This window comes from Morchella importuna, assembly GCF_003444635.1.
Source record: "Morchella importuna strain M04M26 chromosome Unknown Morimp01GS010, whole genome shotgun sequence".
NCBI classification, from domain to species: domain Eukaryota; kingdom Fungi; phylum Ascomycota; class Pezizomycetes; order Pezizales; family Morchellaceae; genus Morchella; species Morchella importuna.
In genome coordinates this window covers 1,176,057-1,193,245 of record NW_025763407.1, presented here as the reverse complement: position 1 = coordinate 1,193,245, position 17,189 = coordinate 1,176,057, and the positions used below count along the sequence as shown (strand labels likewise).

General features: G+C 44.2%; 4 protein-coding genes across 4 annotated transcripts; 2 read left to right on the top strand and 2 right to left on the bottom strand.

Annotated features, from left to right (window-relative positions):
• Window positions 1–121: 121 nt before the first annotated feature.
• LAJ45_04411 (uncharacterized protein) lies at window positions 122–1,167 on the top strand (the record flags this gene model as incomplete). Its single annotated transcript, XM_046113991.1, has 4 exons — window positions 122–250; window positions 327–511; window positions 576–963; window positions 1,024–1,167. 4 exons carry the CDS (start codon window positions 122–124, stop codon window positions 1,165–1,167), a joined length of 846 nt encoding a protein of 281 aa, XP_045973093.1.
• Window positions 1,168–4,588: 3,421 nt separating this feature from the next.
• Window positions 4,589–6,512, bottom strand: LAJ45_04410 (uncharacterized protein; the record flags this gene model as incomplete). The annotated part of the gene is made up of 6 exons (XM_046113990.1): window positions 4,589–5,003; window positions 5,053–5,387; window positions 5,446–5,574; window positions 5,624–6,220; window positions 6,301–6,367; window positions 6,469–6,512. The coding sequence occupies 6 exons, from the start codon at window positions 6,510–6,512 to the stop codon at window positions 4,589–4,591; spliced, it is 1,587 nt and encodes a 528-aa protein (XP_045973092.1).
• Window positions 6,513–8,680: 2,168 nt separating this feature from the next.
• Window positions 8,681–11,834, bottom strand: LAJ45_04409 (uncharacterized protein; the record flags this gene model as incomplete). The annotated part of the gene is made up of 9 exons (XM_046113989.1): window positions 8,681–9,298; window positions 9,360–9,569; window positions 9,625–9,889; window positions 9,948–10,126; window positions 10,183–10,282; window positions 10,331–10,831; window positions 10,894–11,007; window positions 11,060–11,124; window positions 11,184–11,834. The coding sequence occupies 9 exons, from the start codon at window positions 11,832–11,834 to the stop codon at window positions 8,681–8,683; spliced, it is 2,703 nt and encodes a 900-aa protein (XP_045973091.1).
• A 602-nt stretch (window positions 11,835–12,436) lies between these two features.
• On the top strand, window positions 12,437–16,947 carry LAJ45_04408 (uncharacterized protein; the record flags this gene model as incomplete). The annotated part of the gene is made up of 17 exons (XM_046113988.1): window positions 12,437–12,640; window positions 12,722–13,044; window positions 13,105–13,269; window positions 13,337–13,736; window positions 13,816–13,952; window positions 14,003–14,477; window positions 14,538–14,807; window positions 15,085–15,102; window positions 15,165–15,351; window positions 15,492–15,610; window positions 15,672–15,694; window positions 15,766–15,914; window positions 15,982–16,006; window positions 16,082–16,602; window positions 16,663–16,675; window positions 16,732–16,841; window positions 16,901–16,947. 17 exons carry the CDS (start codon window positions 12,437–12,439, stop codon window positions 16,945–16,947), a joined length of 3,186 nt encoding a protein of 1,061 aa, XP_045973090.1.
• Between the last annotated feature and the right edge of the window lie 242 nt (window positions 16,948–17,189).

The following is a 17,189-nucleotide window of genomic DNA, read 5'->3' as shown; positions in this document are numbered from 1 at the left end:
CCTCCATAATAGCTATCTCCACCACTAACTTACCCCCACAGCAGCTACCTTCGACGACATTCCCATCCCATAGTTTATCGTCCGCCATCACAGTCTTGCTCCCCATCGAAATAGATACATCATGGATGACCTCATCGCCAAATACTCAACTCCTCAGGACGACTTCTTTGACGAAGACGAGAACTCGGTGCACTTCCAGTCGACGAAGCCATCGCTGGATCTCAAGTTCTCGCTGCCGCCCATCTCACAGGTATGCATATAGTAATACAGCAGATTATTGGTGATGGAGAGGAAGGCCGGCGCTGATAATTGGGATGGATATATAGCCAACTGCTTTCCTCCGTGCTGCAACAGACGACCATGCAAACCCAGAATGCCCTATAAAGATTGCCCACGGAACCACAACACTCGCATTCAGGTTCCAGGGTGGTATCATTGTCGCCACCGACTCCCGTGCTACAGCTGGAAGCTGGATCGCATCGCAGACTGTCAAGAAGGTCATCGAGATCAAGTAACTACCTCCTCCCCCCAGGTACTACTACCTCCAAGGTACTAACACTACAAACCCAACATAGCGACAAGATGCTCGGAACGATGGCCGGAGGTGCCGCCGATTGTCAGTACTGGCTCAACTACCTCGGTATTGAATGCCGTCTCCACGAGCTCCGCCATAAGCGCAGAATCTCGGTCGCAGCCGCCTCAAAGATCCTCTCTAACCTTGTATACTCTTACAAGGGAATGGGATTGTCTATGGGAACCATGATGGCCGGTGTGACGGCTCTTGAGGGCCCAGCTCTGTACTATATCGATTCGGACGGCACTCGTCTTTCTGGGAACTTGTTCTGTGTGGGATCCGGTCAGACCTTTGCCTATGGTGTGCTGGATCGGGAGTATGACTACAACCTTAGTGTTGAGGATGCATTGGCGCTGGGTTCTAGATCCATTTTGGCCGCTACCCACAGAGTAACTATTCCATATACTGCGACTTGCACATAGGCAGATTCTGACAATAGCTTTCTCTAGGATGCGTACTCTGGTGGTTCGATAAATCTGTACCATGTCAAGGAGGAGGGATGGACCAAGCACGGTTTCACCGACACCAACCCCGTATTCTGGAAGACAAAGTTGGAGAAGGGCGAATTCTCAAACGTGGCGACAGACTTTTAGATGGTTATGCGCTCCACTCTAGAGATGCAGGCTTAGCGTTAATTTGAACATGGAGTCCTGTTTGCATATCCTTTTTGTAGTTATTCAAAAACGTGACCTTGTGGCAGAGATTCTCGTGAAATTGACTGACCATCCCCGTGCTACGAGCTCCAGGGAGGTGAGATCTGGCTGACGAGGTGTTCTTGGGGGTGGGCCATTATGTTTGGCTGTTTTCCCCTCCTGTACTCCGGCATACTCGTATCTGAGTCTGTTATATTATTGGGGTAGGAATGTGAAACTTGGAACTTGGCTCTAGATACTAGTCTTCCCACATAAAAAAAAAGCACTTTAATCATGGGCGATCACTCGCATATTGAGGATCCCGCCAATAAAATACTTCCAGAAGCCCTTTATTGAGTCAGAGGGAACTTTTTAGAAAAACAAAACATATAAAGAGTATTTTCAAGTAATATTTGCCACGAATCATATGCCTGCAGCTTTAAGTTCGTCAGTGATTAACGTTCATAAACGAGTGATCACATGTGATCAGACAAACATGTAAGTGGGAGAAACCTGGGCAACTCCTTCGGAAAGGCTATACAAGCTCCCAGACCAACATTATGATGGATCTAGTAGGAATTGGAGCAACGCACATAGGGTGCTAAATTAGGTCCCCACCATCTTGCTGGTAGGAGCGGGTGATTTCGAGGTCTAGTACGACAAGCAATGGGCTGTTGGTGCAACGTGAATTCCCAATAACCTGGGCTACCTAGTGCATAGGTAGAGATGGGGGAGTTTGAATTCCTGGCGGCTCGGGAGTCCTGCGTTCTTACCGCCATGGGGTGTTTCCGTACTCAATCCCCTTCCCCGGCGCGGCTGAAGATCAGATATGGGGTGTGTATTACGCAGACAGGCTCGATATTTAGGCAGGAGCTCCTGGCTTGTCTACTTTGCCGGTAGAGCCATTCCAATAGCTTCGCTGAAGTTACGATGCTTTATAGAAAGCAGCATCAAATGTTGTGGTAGGCCGCATGCCACTGGGTACAGATATAATACTTGCAAATCCTCTTCACCCGACAAAGCTACAGTTGAGCTTGATTACAGAGCCTTGACGTATTTCAGGAACAACTACATGTACTGCTCCTGTACCCGAAAAATACCTCCGACGTTTTAGACCAGTCATCTAGCTCTAGGGTAACTATATACAGTGTCGACCATTCTCGAGAGAAAAGTAGACGTGGTCCGCGATCTTGAAGTACAAACTCCCGGCCACCGATTACTAACACTTTCACAGGGTGTTGACCTGTCATGATGGGCAGTAATAAATATGTCATTTTCATGCGGGCTGGGCGAGTGTAATCATAGACCATCACTCGGCAATTGGTGCAGAAGGCCGAAGTACAGCCCCCAAGTCTAACCCTCATAACGTTAATAGATTTCATATGAATATGAGGTGTTTCAGTGGGGTTATAGGCTAGTGTAATATGTTGTAGCTGTATGCGCGTGCAAATCTGGCCTCGCGTTGAAATTTACCAAGAGAAACTGAAGCGTAGCTAAGGCCACCAAAACATTACAGTCATCCTGGAGGGAATGAATTAGTGGTATAGGCTCTCACAAAATGATTATACTATTTATACTAATGGCTATAGTGCTCGATAGGATCTAGTGTTTATCTCGAGGTATTTTAGGTCCATGTTTTTAGATCTGAATCATCTCTTCCCCGGGTGGGACATATAGAGGAACATTTGACGTCGGATAAAAGAGGGCATAGAATATTAACAATATACATGTACATGCAGTTTATGCTACAGAACTAGAATATAAATCGAGTGACAAGCAGGTACATTCATGAATTATCACTCGGTTCGGTGAGTACGGTACTGTGGTTACATGTACCCAGGTCCTTGGGGTCACCACCCGCGAACCGGTATGATGAAGCGGTAAAGGCCGTTAAGCAAGAATGAGGCCTTCACAATACTCACGGTATTGGATCCAGAGCGATACTATAGTAGATTATTTATTCTACTACCTTACCACGAAGGGTTTGCATCTTTAACTTTAGCATATCACAGGTGTATTGGAGCGTGCCTCAGCTACTTCGAAAACAAAGATTTCCGGTATTATAGACGAAAAAGATTGCGAATAGAGACGGTTATTTCAATTGATGCGCTCAATATACTAGATACTACAACAGAGTGTTATGAAAACCCATAACATGCACCTTACTAACCGGGTATTTCCATCATTGATACAAAGATCAAACAAATACATAGAACAGGAGAATAAATAGAAAAAAATATGACACAAACCACATTTTTCTCCAATCCCCACACCCATCAATTTGCTTAGACTTTGGATAATAAATAGTATCCAGAACGCCTCGTCTCCGTCCGTCCCATTTTTTTCTTTTCTTTTTGGAATCCTTCGATCGAGTATCTCTTTTTCCTTTCTCGATTGTCTAGAATTCTCTCCGATACCAGTCACCGAAAGACGGTAATATACGAGCTCGAGTAGATAGCTCATAAAAGACTGGTAGATATCCAATCCCTCATCTCACTAAGCTTCCCGCCCTGTAGCAAAATAGCATCGAAATGATTCGCCCCTCTGCCAGTATTCGAGTTGTCGTTGCAGAGATTGAACTGTAGATATTTGTTGACCGTTTTTTGTTCGTTTTCGTGTTTGTCAATAAAAACGCACAAGCGGCTTGTCGAGTTGTCCCAAATCACACCTGCCACCTTCCCCAAACATCCCCTTCACCTTGATGAGTAGACCAATGTGAAAACCACCCGCTCACCAACAACATAGACCATAGGCAAATAAGACAAATGCCCAAATCTTCCGCCGTATGCACACCCAACACCAACCCTAGCTTCCAATCCTGACCCCAGCTCTGCTAAATCCGACCCACAAGAGAAGCGAAAAAACAGCAGCACAAAGGCATATCCAGGTGCCAGGACAACAGGAAGGATCAAGAAACAAAAGCCACACCGAAAAACCATGCAAAAGAGAGATATTTAAGAAAAAGTAGAAAACCATGCGCCTTCAAAACCCAACAGCCCTATCATCATTCGTTCCCGCCAACCATCTCCAGAAAGAAAAAAAAACAAAAAAAAGAACAAGAAAGATAAAATGAATGCAGAAGACTAAAAAGAACTTTACAAAAGCCCAATCGAGAATGAAGAAAGAAAAGGGCCGGTTTTATTGCTGATACCCTGATAAATCTCGGTTTATCAACTCAAACAGTGCTTCTTCTGCCGATCCCCTTTGTCGTAATATACATCCCCCGCATACTGCTGACTCGTAGGTATCCGAACCGCACACGCTATTACCCGATCGTTTTAGTACCCTCATACCCTCTTAGTTTTAAAAAAAGTACACTAATACCCCCCTCCACGCACTACCCCCTCTCCGCCTTCTGTTTTTGATCAAGGGTGTACGAGAGCTACTGAGCTCTTACTTGCGGCCCAGCATCCGGAGGCCCGAACCCATTTGGGCGCCCTCCCGGTTGGCCTTGGTTCTGGTTGTATCGAGGCCCAGGGCGGCGGTTCTGTTGTTGGTTAAACCCTTGATTATTATTATTGTATTGGCCTTGGTTGGGACCTTGCTGGTGCTGAAATCCTCGGCCCCTTCCTTGTCCGTGATTGGGGGCACGATTGTGGGCAGCATGGTTGGCGTTTCGCTGTTGCAACTGCTGGGGGTTCTGGTTATCTCCTTGGTTTTGACGTGTGGGTTGTGGGGTTGATGGAGGTCTAGGAATAGACTCAGGAGAGTCGTAAACATAAAGTTTCTTGTCGATTGTTGGAGGTATTGGCTGAATTTCGGTTCCAAGCTCTTGCTCGATTTTGTAAAGGTTGAACCTGAATCTTGTTAGAAGATTCCTTGGAAGAGACTGCTGATATTATTTACCTGTCTTCCCAGTTGATAAGATTAATAGCCAGACCAAGATGACCAAATCTACCAGAACGCCCGATACGATGAAGATATGTCTCCGCATTTTTGGGGAAATCAAAATTGATGACAACATTTACAGCCTGAATGTCAATACCGCGAGTGAGAAGATCTGAGCATACAAGGTTACGGCAAACACCGTTCCTGAAATCATGGAAGACCCGGTTACGGTGGTTCTGGAGCATTTTGGCGTGAGAGTAAAAACATGAGTAGCCAAGTTCTGTAATTTTCTTGGCCAGTAGCTCAACACGGTTTGTTGAGTTGCAAAAAATTATAGATTGATTAATTTGTAGCTATTTTAAAGGTCAGTATTTGGCGGATGAAGTTCAACTTGATTATGGTGTATTGTACCTTCGAAAAGAGGGTATTAAGGCAGTGAACTTTCTGCTTTTCTTCTACAAACGCATAGTATTGCGTTACACCGCGAAGAGTGAGCTCATCCATCAAATTGATCTCATATGGTTTGTTCAAGTGTTTGTCCTGAAAGCCGTTAACGAGATTATTTTTATCTGGGATTATCGCATCGTACCATAAAGCTCTTCACAACAAGAGGGAAGGTTGCACTAAATAACATTATCTGCCGATCATTGGGGAAGTAAGCAAGAAGTTGTTCGATGATAGGCGTGAACTCAGGACTGAGAAGCTTGTCTGCCTCGTCCATGATAAACGTCGGGCATTCGCTAAAATCGGCCACTCCCTTGCCAGCAAGATCAAGGATCCTGCCTGGTGTTCCGACGAGAATATGCACAGCCTCATTCAAGCGAATGATGTCATCTTTCAATCCAGTCCCTCCGGTGGTAACCATGACATTGATGCCCAGATGCTTCCCCAATGTCTTACAAACTTGTGATGTCTGTAGGGCGAGTTCTCTCGTTGGTACGAGAATAAGTGCCTGTGTTTTCGTACTCTTGGGATTTACCCTCTCAAGAGCAGGGATGACGAAGGCGGCGGTCTTCCCTGTGCCGTTTTTGGCACGGGCAAGGATATCACGACCGGTTAATGCTACTGGAATGGTCTCTTCTTGAATCGGTGACGGCTTTTCGAAACCAGCCTCAAAAATACCCATCAATAGCTCTCGTTTGATATAGAGATCTTCAAAATCAAGACCTTTAGTGGCGGTGACATCCTGATTTGTTCGTTAATATCTTTATCGAATTGAATAAAAAGGCAATTTGTAAATTTATAAGGCCAGAAAGAGAAACCCACCTCTGTCTGTGGTCTCAGATCTTTTTTGGGGGCCTTCAGTTTTGATTTCCAGTCAGGGTCTTGTCCCCTAAATAAATAACGCCAGTGAGTAGGCTAGTAATACTGGTAGGGTAACGAACGATTGTTGCTACACCAACCAAGAGGGGGCACAAAGGATAAACGACTCACTCTAACGAAGTAGACTCAAGTTGCTCGGCGAGTGCGGTCGCCATTTGAGTGTGGAGGGTGTGTAGTGGTAAGAAGTGGAAGGATTCAATGTCAAGTCAAAAGATGATTCGGTGACAATTGTAGTTGACACCAACTAGATAGCGTGGGAGGGGGAATTATCAAGAGTGAAGTAGATGGTTATAGATTCACGCAAGAGGTGAGAATATGATGATCTAGAGGTATACCAGGGGTATTTGATGCAGTTCGACGGAATGTAGATGAGAAATGTCAAGTTAGAGGAAAAGGGGTGGAGGAGGATAAGAGAAGAGTGGGAAATTCGAGCGGGATGAAGTGGTGCTGCTGACGCTTGGATGGCAGGGATGTGATTGACTGATCGTGGGAAAGCGTGAGAAGAGGACAGGAGAGTTGATCGGAATGTCACGAAGTGAAGTATATGGAGAGTGTGATAGGACGACGAGATGCAGTTTGAGCAGCACAGAGCCGGGATTGAGTGGACTGGTCTGAGGTGGAGAAGTGGAGGTTGAGAGAGGAGTAGTGTTTCTTTTTTTTTGAGTGGTGTAATAGGTAAGGTAGAAAAGCGAGGGACAGGCAAGCACTCGACGTTGGAGGCTGGGGGCGCCCCAGCTTCCATCCAACCCCTAGCCCTTAGTGCTCGTACTGCCGCACAAGGGATACATCTGATACACCAAGAATCTTTCTCCACGATACATAAGAAACAAGTTGAAGGCACTGACATAGCTGCGTTATGAAATGCTAAACTGGTTTGATATGCGGCTCTGCACCTTGATTCCTCAGAATCCACACGTGGTATTAATTAGCGCCCTTTCTGCAACGCAATGCATCTTTTCTAGAATTCGCGGCGTTGGCCACACTCGTCTTAGTATTAAATAGTACCAATGTAGGTAGAGTACATGTGCTCTGAGGTTCATTAAAGGTTGTCATATCTGATGTAATCAAGGCAACAAACATTAAGGACTGCCAAAACGTCTGACAAACTAGATATCGCTTCTAATAGCCATAAATGGCCAGTCTTCAGAAAGAGACAACGCAACTACATCCTGTGAACACAATACAGGCAAAAAGGACTTGTAAAGTGTCATGTATATACATGTATGTATATATGTCATGCTATTAATTAGTTGGCCAGCCATGATCATGCCTCAAACATATAGACATTTGAATTTGACGCTATTAATTAATACTAGTCCCCAGCTTCCTATTGCCGGTCCTGGCGTCCAGAACGGGAATATGCAATAGAGCTAAGTACATGTAGTTGTGTATACTCGTATCTTCCTGACGTCTGTAAAAGGAACCGCTATTGCATACCATACTAAATTGTGGAATTGGCGCGTATTTGTATGGTATGCAATAGTGGTTCCTTTTTACAAACGTCAGGAAGATACGAGTACACGTACAGGTACATACATGTGCTTCGTGTACATGTACATGTATGCCCCTGAATATAATTGGTGGCGCGCTACATGTGCAGAGTGTTCTCAAGTCTCGAAAGGTAGAATACATTGACATTTCAGGGCTCCAAATCCACAATGAACCGAAGTTACATGTATACCCTGATCACCGGTATATGCCGTCCAGTCATTACATGTACATATACCTATGAATAATGTAGTCATCCCAAAAATGTTAGTTCCAACTTAAACATTGTTACTATATTATGTAATGACTGGCTAAACGATATTCGCCCCAAAGTTTAACTTTTAGTATCCCCAGTCAAGCTGTATAAGCTGCCATTTCAATTTTTGCGGTATTATTTATCTTATGTGTAGACCGCTGGGCCCCATAAACTACATGTATATACATGTACCTAGGTATACTACATGTATACATGTATATACATGTACCTAGGTATACTACATGTATACATGTATTTATATATGCCCATACATAAATGTATTACACACAACAGTTACAATGCCACGTCCAGACCAGGTGCACGAGCAACATGGGATTTACGCCACTAGATCTTGAACACGAGAACAACTCATTATAAGACATTTAGAAGGTGTCCGAGACCATCAAAAGAAAGAAATGGATGGCATAGATGCTACCTAAAAGCAAAAGTAAAAGGAGAAACACCACCCATAAGTACGTATAACTGTGTCTGTCACTGACCACGCAAGAAAAGCGTCTAATAACTAATCCTAGAAGCACTAATAAACTAGTGGGGGGGCTACGATAGAATCATATAGGCTTATATAACGCCCGGTCTTCCAGCAGTTTCAGTCCCACCACCTACGAATTGGTTTAACAAGTCCAGTACATTCGTCCTAGGACCAGCCTGTCCCTCCTCCGCAGCCTCCATCATAGCTGTGGTGACATTTGTCGACATAAAACTCTCTCCTAAATTACTTCTATACCTTTGTTTTCTATTATGCCCTGGGTTGATCGCAGATTCTTCTTCTTCATCCTCTTCCCTCAAAGATTCCGCCGATCGGGGATGGAACATTGGTTGTCTCATATTCCTTGAGAAACCCCCATAAGCTGGCTGGTGTTGCGGATCTAAGAGTGATGATTGCATCATTGATGCACCCATTCTCCCTGGGCTGTCTCGATGCATAGATTTTCCCATTCCTGGACCAGAGGTATCCTGGCGTCGATTTTGGGGATGTTGGTTATAGATTGATTTACTCATATCAGCGGCCATAATCGGCGATGTCATATAAGGTCGTAAAGATCCCTGATGCTGCCGTTTTCCGTGGCCTGTTTTTATTTGGGTCCCGTGGTACTGGTCCATGAATCCTAAGTACGAAGAAAGCATCTTATTGTCTTTCGAAGAAAAGTATTCCTCTCGAAGATCCTCCACGTTATGCTATTGATTCTTCTGGTCAGCATATCCTACCAATTCTTATTATTTGAAAGAAATTACTTACCCCAGGCTTTTGGAAGTTGAAAACTGCAAAACTGCACACATAACCAATACCATCAACGTGGACAGTGAACTCTCGGAAAAAATCGATGATCCGGTCGCTGCACTTTGGCAAAGACCACCAAAGAATGAATGGTGTGAAGAAGACACTCAGGATTTCATTGATAAATATTGAAACTTTCATGTCATATAGTGTCATAAAGTCCCGTTTAACCTAATTTTCATTTAGCCAGGTTATTTAGTTAGGGTCGATTCCTTGAAATATTTACTTCATCAGATCGCAATTTTTCTTTCCAATGGTCAGGCATGTAATGTGTGTGCTGGATAACGTTGCGGAGGGACCATTCCGGATCATATATAGTATTCTCTTCTGGAAGCATACCTCTAGTGACAGCTACGATTGTTGTAAGAATGGCCATATAAGTGAGAGCAGTCATGCCCGATGTTATCTCAAACCCTTGTATTAGATCGCTATCTAGCAACGAAGCAATAGCTAGAACTCCTAGCAAGGACCCAGCTATAAAGGAAACAAATCTAGATTTACTTTAGCATTAAACAGAAAGAAATTACTGGTAGTATTCTAGGCAATTACCGTGCAACTTGGGCGGTCTTTTCCTTCGGGAACTGATCGACATAGGCCTCCGCCGCTGGATAGCTCATATCCAGTCTCATGTGGAAAAGATGGTGCAACTCGTTAAATTCTCGAAACTTCCATTCTGCCAAAGGTGTGTACTGCCTGTGACCAATTCTTGCTGGCGTTTTAATAAAATCCTATGTTTCAAAGTAAATTCGTTGATCTTTGGAGAATATGAGAATTCAACACTCACATGAACGTTCCGGAGTAGGAAAACCAAGAGAAAATAGGTCGCAATGAATGGAGCCGTAATAATGTTCATCCAGCCTGCAAACATAAACCGTCTCTTTAGGCTAGATGACGTTAGTTCAAATATATTAATTGCCCACATATTCACTTACGCATCACTCAATATCCTCCTATGACCCTCTTTCAAGAACATACTGTTCAGCTGACCCTGTTCGTTAAACACATAGTCAAGAATAGTTAGACTCAGGTTCCATTCCAAAGTCTTCGTCAACATAGAGCCCCTGCTTCTCAGAAAAGGAATCGGAATAGTGAGGTCCAAAATTTCCTTGTTGAAGAGTGCTATCAGATAGTTTTCTTTTCTCATCAATCTATTGGCAATATCATGGGCGTCCATTCTTTGTTTAGACTGGTTGGTGTAATGACGGCGGCGGACTGTTTCAGATGTTGTAGGGTTATCATCCCGCAGTATCATCAAACGAGCAACCACTTCCTGCCAAGAAACTGTCTGCATGTCCTGATCAGGTATTTCGAGCAAGTAGGTGTAGAAGTTATGAATATCCCAGAGGCGTCGCATATCCAAGAAAAAATGGACCGCTTTGATTGCCCAGTAAAAGGATATTATCCACAAAAAAAAGGTTGCTGTGCCCGACATTCTTTTATATGTGAGCCAAATACCTCTATGGGAAGACACTAGCATAAAAGCTGTAATTCTTACCGGCTCATACAGTGTTGTACAATTACATCCCCAAATTTGTCTTTTTTACGTATCAACTGATAGTCGATACACAAACTAAGAAACGTCGAAAACGCGACAACAAAAGCCAGCATTCTGTATCCTATCATAAGCTGGTGTCCCATCGGTTAGCAAAGGCAGTACTTACAGCAAATTTAGGAATCGGTTGAGGGCAATACTATAAATCCCCTTCCCTAAGAAGTAATCATAAACCTATAGTATCATTTAGCAATAGCCATCATCTACATATAGTTAATAGATACACAACTCACATCGTTAAGAAAGTTGTCCAAGTTCTCAACATTGGCCCACTTCCATAAGGCCCTTTCTTTGGGATCTATTAGACCTAGCCTAGCCTGCCTTCTGACCTCTTTAGCCTCAGCTTCCTGCTCGTCACCTTGGACGTGCATTTGCGCTGTTGCAGCAGCCCACTGCTGCTCCTGTTTATCCCGTTTTCTAGTGGCCTCTGTAGCTGGTCCTGGCCCACCTCCACCGAGATCGCCTTGGTTCAACCCAGCAGTTCCGCTTGGTCTGCTGCCTCCGCCTCCTAAGCCTCCAGCCTCAAAAAGTAAAGAAGCAGGGACATCGTCATCATCATCTGGATCTTCTTCCCTAAATCTTTGTGAGGCATAGCGGTTCCCTCGTGGTCGGGACATAGAGGCGAAGAAAGGACGTTGAGCTGAGTGCGCTAGAAATGACGACGAGGCTGGTGCCGGTGGTTGATGTCTTAATTCAAAAGTACTCTCATTATCATCCATACCCTCCTCATATTCTTCGGGTCCACCTTGACTATGTAGCGTTCCAGCCCGGGCCTCCATGTCGTCTAGATCTGAATCCGAATTATTGGCACCGTTTTCTCGCAGGGTTTCATATATAGATTGTGAGTTCTTATTGAAGATTTGTGAGAGAAGTTTACTCGTCATCGCGTCTATCGTAAGACTTTGTAGGTGAATGGAGCTCTGGCGTTCGATATTGGATAAAGCTAAGGAAGCTATTGGGAGAAACAAAAAGCGGGGAAAACTATGCTCGTCTTAAAATATAGAGCTACGAAAGTCCGGTGGTGGAGGATGAAGTGGTGGAGAAGAAGAATGTTATTGGTGATGGGTGGGTTGATGGCGGGGGAGGAGTGACCGTTGATGTTCTTTGGCCAGTGTGATGAAGGTCACTGGGTTTGAGAGCTCTATTTTCCTGTCAATCCACGTTCCGACAAGACATGGAGCTTCCTGCTGTGATGATTCTATACACCCTTATACCCTGCAAATAAATGAGGTCTCATGCACAATCTGTAAATCCTGTGGCTGCTCTCAGCCTCTGAAAGGGCTTAAGGTCACGCGTCACAATACCCCCTGTCGAGTTACCCCCTGTCGAGTCTACTTTAATTTACAGGGTAGCAATCATTCCATACAGTAATTGATAACGACATTGATAGCGATCGGCCGGGTAACATACATTCATTCAATCCAAAGCTCCATTCACTTCGAACATGGAGTTACTTAATTGTCCACCAAGCAACAAACCCCTAATTATGGACTCGCTTTCGCAGCAAAGGCTATCATCAGTCCTCTCTGCGTCTTACTCCGACTCTGAAATCAGAAATGCACTCCAGGTATTGGACGCACGCTTCACCGACAATTCCCCCGATTCACGACGGCAGCTCCGGGTGGATATTCAGGCGGAGGTCATCCGAGGCAATGCTCATATTGTTGAGGAATTCGCTAAGATAGCTGAGGTAGCACACACACTTTTTATTTTATTTTGTATTTTATCTTCCCTAATACAGAATAGTCACTGAACAATATGTTGTGCGTAGCAATTAAAACATATAGGGACTACATTGAGCACAATGAACGCCGTAGTATCCTCACTGCGAACCAATGTTGCGGCAGCTTCTTCGGAAACGGCACCAATACTTGATGAAGCCTCTGAACTATTGTCGCAGAAAAAAGATGTGGAAACTAAAGAGGCACTACTGTCTGCATTCACGGCACACTTCGTAGTCTCTGAGGAAGATGTGCTGGTATTAACTAGTTCAGCTGAGACTCTAGACGACCGATTCTTCCGAATCTTGAATAGGGTAAAAAGAATACATAGCGACTGTGAAGTTTTACTAGCAAGCGAAAATCAAAGGGCTGGGTGTGTTAATTAAGACATTTACCTCAGGGTTAGGGGTATATGTGCTAACCATCAAGACAGTATGGAAATCATGGATTTGATGACCAAACACCTACACGATGCTTTCCAGAAATTATATAGGTGGATCCAAAGGGAGTTAAAGCATCTGTCACTTGAGAGTCCTCAGATAAATTCGGGCATCAGGAGAGCTTTGCGAGTTCTAGCTGAAAGACCCTCCCTTTTTCAGTACTGCTCCGCATTTTTTGCATCACTGTAGCAGAGCATTGTTCTGACATGTTGGTGATCATCGTAGAGATTGTTTAGATTTTTTCGCAGAAGCTCGACAAAAGATCCTTCTTGATTCATTTTACACGGCATTAACTGGTGCCCCCCAAGGCACACCAGGTATCGACTCTTCCACGAAACCAATAGAGCTCTACGCCCATGATCCTTTAAGATACATTGGTGATATGCTAGCTTGGCTGCACTCTTCTGCTGTTGGTGAACAGGAGGCCCTAGAAGTTTTATTCATTTCTCAGGAAGGTGAAGGCCAAAACAGCATTTTAGGGGGGATTGAGGAAGGGTTAAAAAGCGAACCTTGGGTTGGTGACTATAGAGATGATGCTTTGGAAGCTCTCGGGAGCTGGGATGCTAGGAAGGGTTTGATGATGTTAGTAGACAAAGGCTTAGAAACAGTGTGCAAACCATTGAAGGTAAGAACTAGCAATGTCAAATATTTTATCTTCATCCTTATATGACTGTACTAACGAGAATTCTCTTAACTTTGAACAGTCTAGAATTGAGCAGGTCGTCGCCAGTCATGAAGACAGTACCCTAGCATATCGTATATCAAACCTCATAAATTACTACCGTCTCACATTTGAAAAGCTACTTGGTGAAGACTCATCCCTCCTAGAAACAATTAAAAGGTAAACCCTAGCACATGCGGTAAACATAATCTTAAATTAACACATTACAGCGTCGAGCAGTCCGCTCTCCGTCAATTTCATAGCACCTTACAGGCCCATGTCCGGGCTGTGCAGTCGGACCTTCCACAAGCGCCGCCAGACCTCTCACCTCCTGATTTTCTTCTAGAAGGTCTCAAAGAACTCAAAGATCTGATGGTTTCATATGAAGCTTCCTTAGCGCCAACTCAAGAGCGCGAAGAGGAGTTTTCAAAGATATTGGAGGAGGCGTTTGATCCGTACATAGAAGGCTGTCGTTCTCTTCGAAAGGATCTAGATGAGTTACAGAGCAATATCTTCGGCTTAAACTGCATGTTGGCGGCCAAGTCGACTTTAGATCAATTTTTATTCACAGCTAAAAGAGTCAGTATGCTAGACGACGAGATTAAGACATATATCAAGGCACTTGTGGAGTATGAGCACAATTTCTTTGTTCATACTTCCGGGTTGAATCCTTTGCTTGTTGCGTTAGACGATTGGAATCCGACGGTACCTAACAATAGAATCCCTTCTCTCAGAGTGATGCTTATATCTAATCCTTCACTGCAGAAAACACCCTTAACTCAACTTCCACCATTCTCCCTGTTGTCCTTAACACAAGTCTCACAGACTCTTGACAAGTTCCTCCAGTCAGCATTGATGGATGTACAGACAGAGCTCAGGAGATTAAACTCTCCAAAGGTTATTGGAGAAATCGCGCATGAAGCAGCTGAAAGATTCGTAGAAGATTTCCGTAGGGTAGAAGAAGCTGTAGTTAACGCTTTAGCGAACGAGATGGAAGAAGGTATGGATGGGGCTAGAAATGTGTGGCCAAGAACGGTAGATGAAGTTCGGGTCCTATTGACTTGATCATGATCTTTTCCGGTTAGGAATTGGTTGACTGGTAACGTAAAATAAATATGTATGCACCTTGAAAAATCGTGGGCCACAGAGTGGGTCGCATCATAGATAATCACCCGCTTAATACCTATTCCACTTCGGCACGATCCGAATGCCGAGGCTGAGTAACCCATTATCGGCAAGTGCCATCCGACGCCCGAGGTCAACACTCGATCTTTCATGAATCATGACTTGAGACTTATATAAGCTGCAGTAGACCCATCTTGGAGCTTTGGTATTATTATCTAAACCAAAATTTGCCAGATTTACCCATATATCTTATTGAAAATGCGCCAGTTTTTACGTCCTGTTGCCTCGCTGGCGAAATCTACAATCACGCCGGTTGCTCGTCGTCGTACCCACTCCACAGCATTCGACTGGGAGGACCCCCTACTACTCAGAGAGCAATTAAGTGAAGACGAAATTGCTATTGCTGAGAGCGCGCACTCCTACTGCCAAGAACAGTTATTACCCAGAGTACTCCGTAAGCTATTACCACCCGCCTAGTGAGTGGAATTTCTGCGTGCCTGGTTACTTTATTTGTGTACCGGTGTTTGGAACGAGACGACATTGTAGTACATGGAAAAATATTAGTCCGGGAAGCTGATCTGGGGTATATATTAGAGGCATACAGAGATGAGCATTATGATAGGGAGATCCTGAAGGAAATGGGGGAGCTAGGGTTGCTAGGTGCTACAATTCAGGGCTATGGGTGTGCCGGCGTAAGCAATGTTGCTTCTGGGGTATGTGGAGAAGCCTTGACACTAATAACCATCATATGGCTAATACCACTGCATAAAATAGTTAATCACCCGCGAAGTGGAGAGGTGAATAGTCATCCCTTGACATGTTTGCGAAAGTTGTAGAAGTCCATGCTAACTACACTAATCGATATAAGAGTCGATAGCGGATACCGTAGTGGAATGAGTGTCCAGAGTTCCCTCGTCATGGGTGGTATTGAAGAATTTGGCACCGAGGAACAGAAACAGCGTTTTCTTCCGGGGATGGCAAAAGGAAGGGTTATTGGTTGTTTCGGCCTCACAGAACGTATGCCTTCATCCCTAGTCACTTGCAAGATGTTCAGTGGACATGTGGTTTACTTATATTTTAATAGCAAATCACGGATCTGACCCTGGATCGTAAGATTTATTTCCCACTTTCATTCGAGTACGAGTATACTTAAGAAGGACGGTATGTTAAGATAATTTTTTTAGGATGGAAACCGTTGCACGCCGTCACCCCACGAAGAACGGAGTTTACCTCCTGTCGGGTTCAAAGACCTGGATCACTAACTCCCCGATCTCTGATGTTCTCATGGTTTGGGCTAAACTAGATGGTAAGATTCGAGGTTTTCTTGTCGAAAGAGCGACTGCCGCCCCTGGCACGATTTCTACTCCTGCCATCAAAAACAAGAATGGTCTCCGTGCTTCTATCACTGGCATGATCATGCTCGATGGTGTAGAAGTTCCTGAGGAAAACATGTTCCCTGACATTGAAGGTCTTAGAGGACCATTCAGCTGTTTGAACAATGCTAGGTATGGAATTGCATGGGGAACAATAGGTGCACTGGAAGACTGTCTTAGGAGAGCAAGAACCTATGCACTTGAAAGAAAGCAGTTTAAGGGCAACCCTCTAGCAAAGTATCAGCTTGTTCAAAAGAAGTTGGCAAATGCATCAACCGATGCTGCATTTGGATTGGCAGCTGCTTTACAGGTCGGAAGATTGAAGGATAGAGGTCTAGTTGCACCTGAAATGATTTCGATGATAAAAAGGCAAAACTGTGACAGAGCTTTAGTCAATGCTAGAGAGTTAGTATCTATCAGATCTAAGGCCAGTTTTTTGGTGAGGCTAACAGCATCTTTAGTTTACAAGAAATATTTGGCGGAAATGCTGTGTCTGACGAATATGGAATCGGCAGGCATGTCGCTAACCTGTTTGTCACGCAAACCTATGAGGGTCAGAGTGATATCCATAGTAAGTTATACGGAACAGCTATCAAAACAAAGAAATAAGGAGCTAATGGAAGAAACAAGGTTTGATTCTCGGTAGAGCAATTACTGGAGTTCAAGCATTCTGTTAGTTCCCGACCGCGAAGTATACTTCAGAGCAGTTCACTAGTGGATGGAAGGCTGCGTAAGGGTAGATGCATGCACAGAAGGGTAAACATCTGCAGACCAATACATGTACTTATTTGGTGAGACAAAGGTATGTAATTCTGAAAAGGTAATGGAATCTTTATGTATTCTTAGACCAGAACCGTAGAATTGTATTTGGTGTGATATATATCGAAACCCCTTTGGCCATTACTCTCACTTTTTAGAT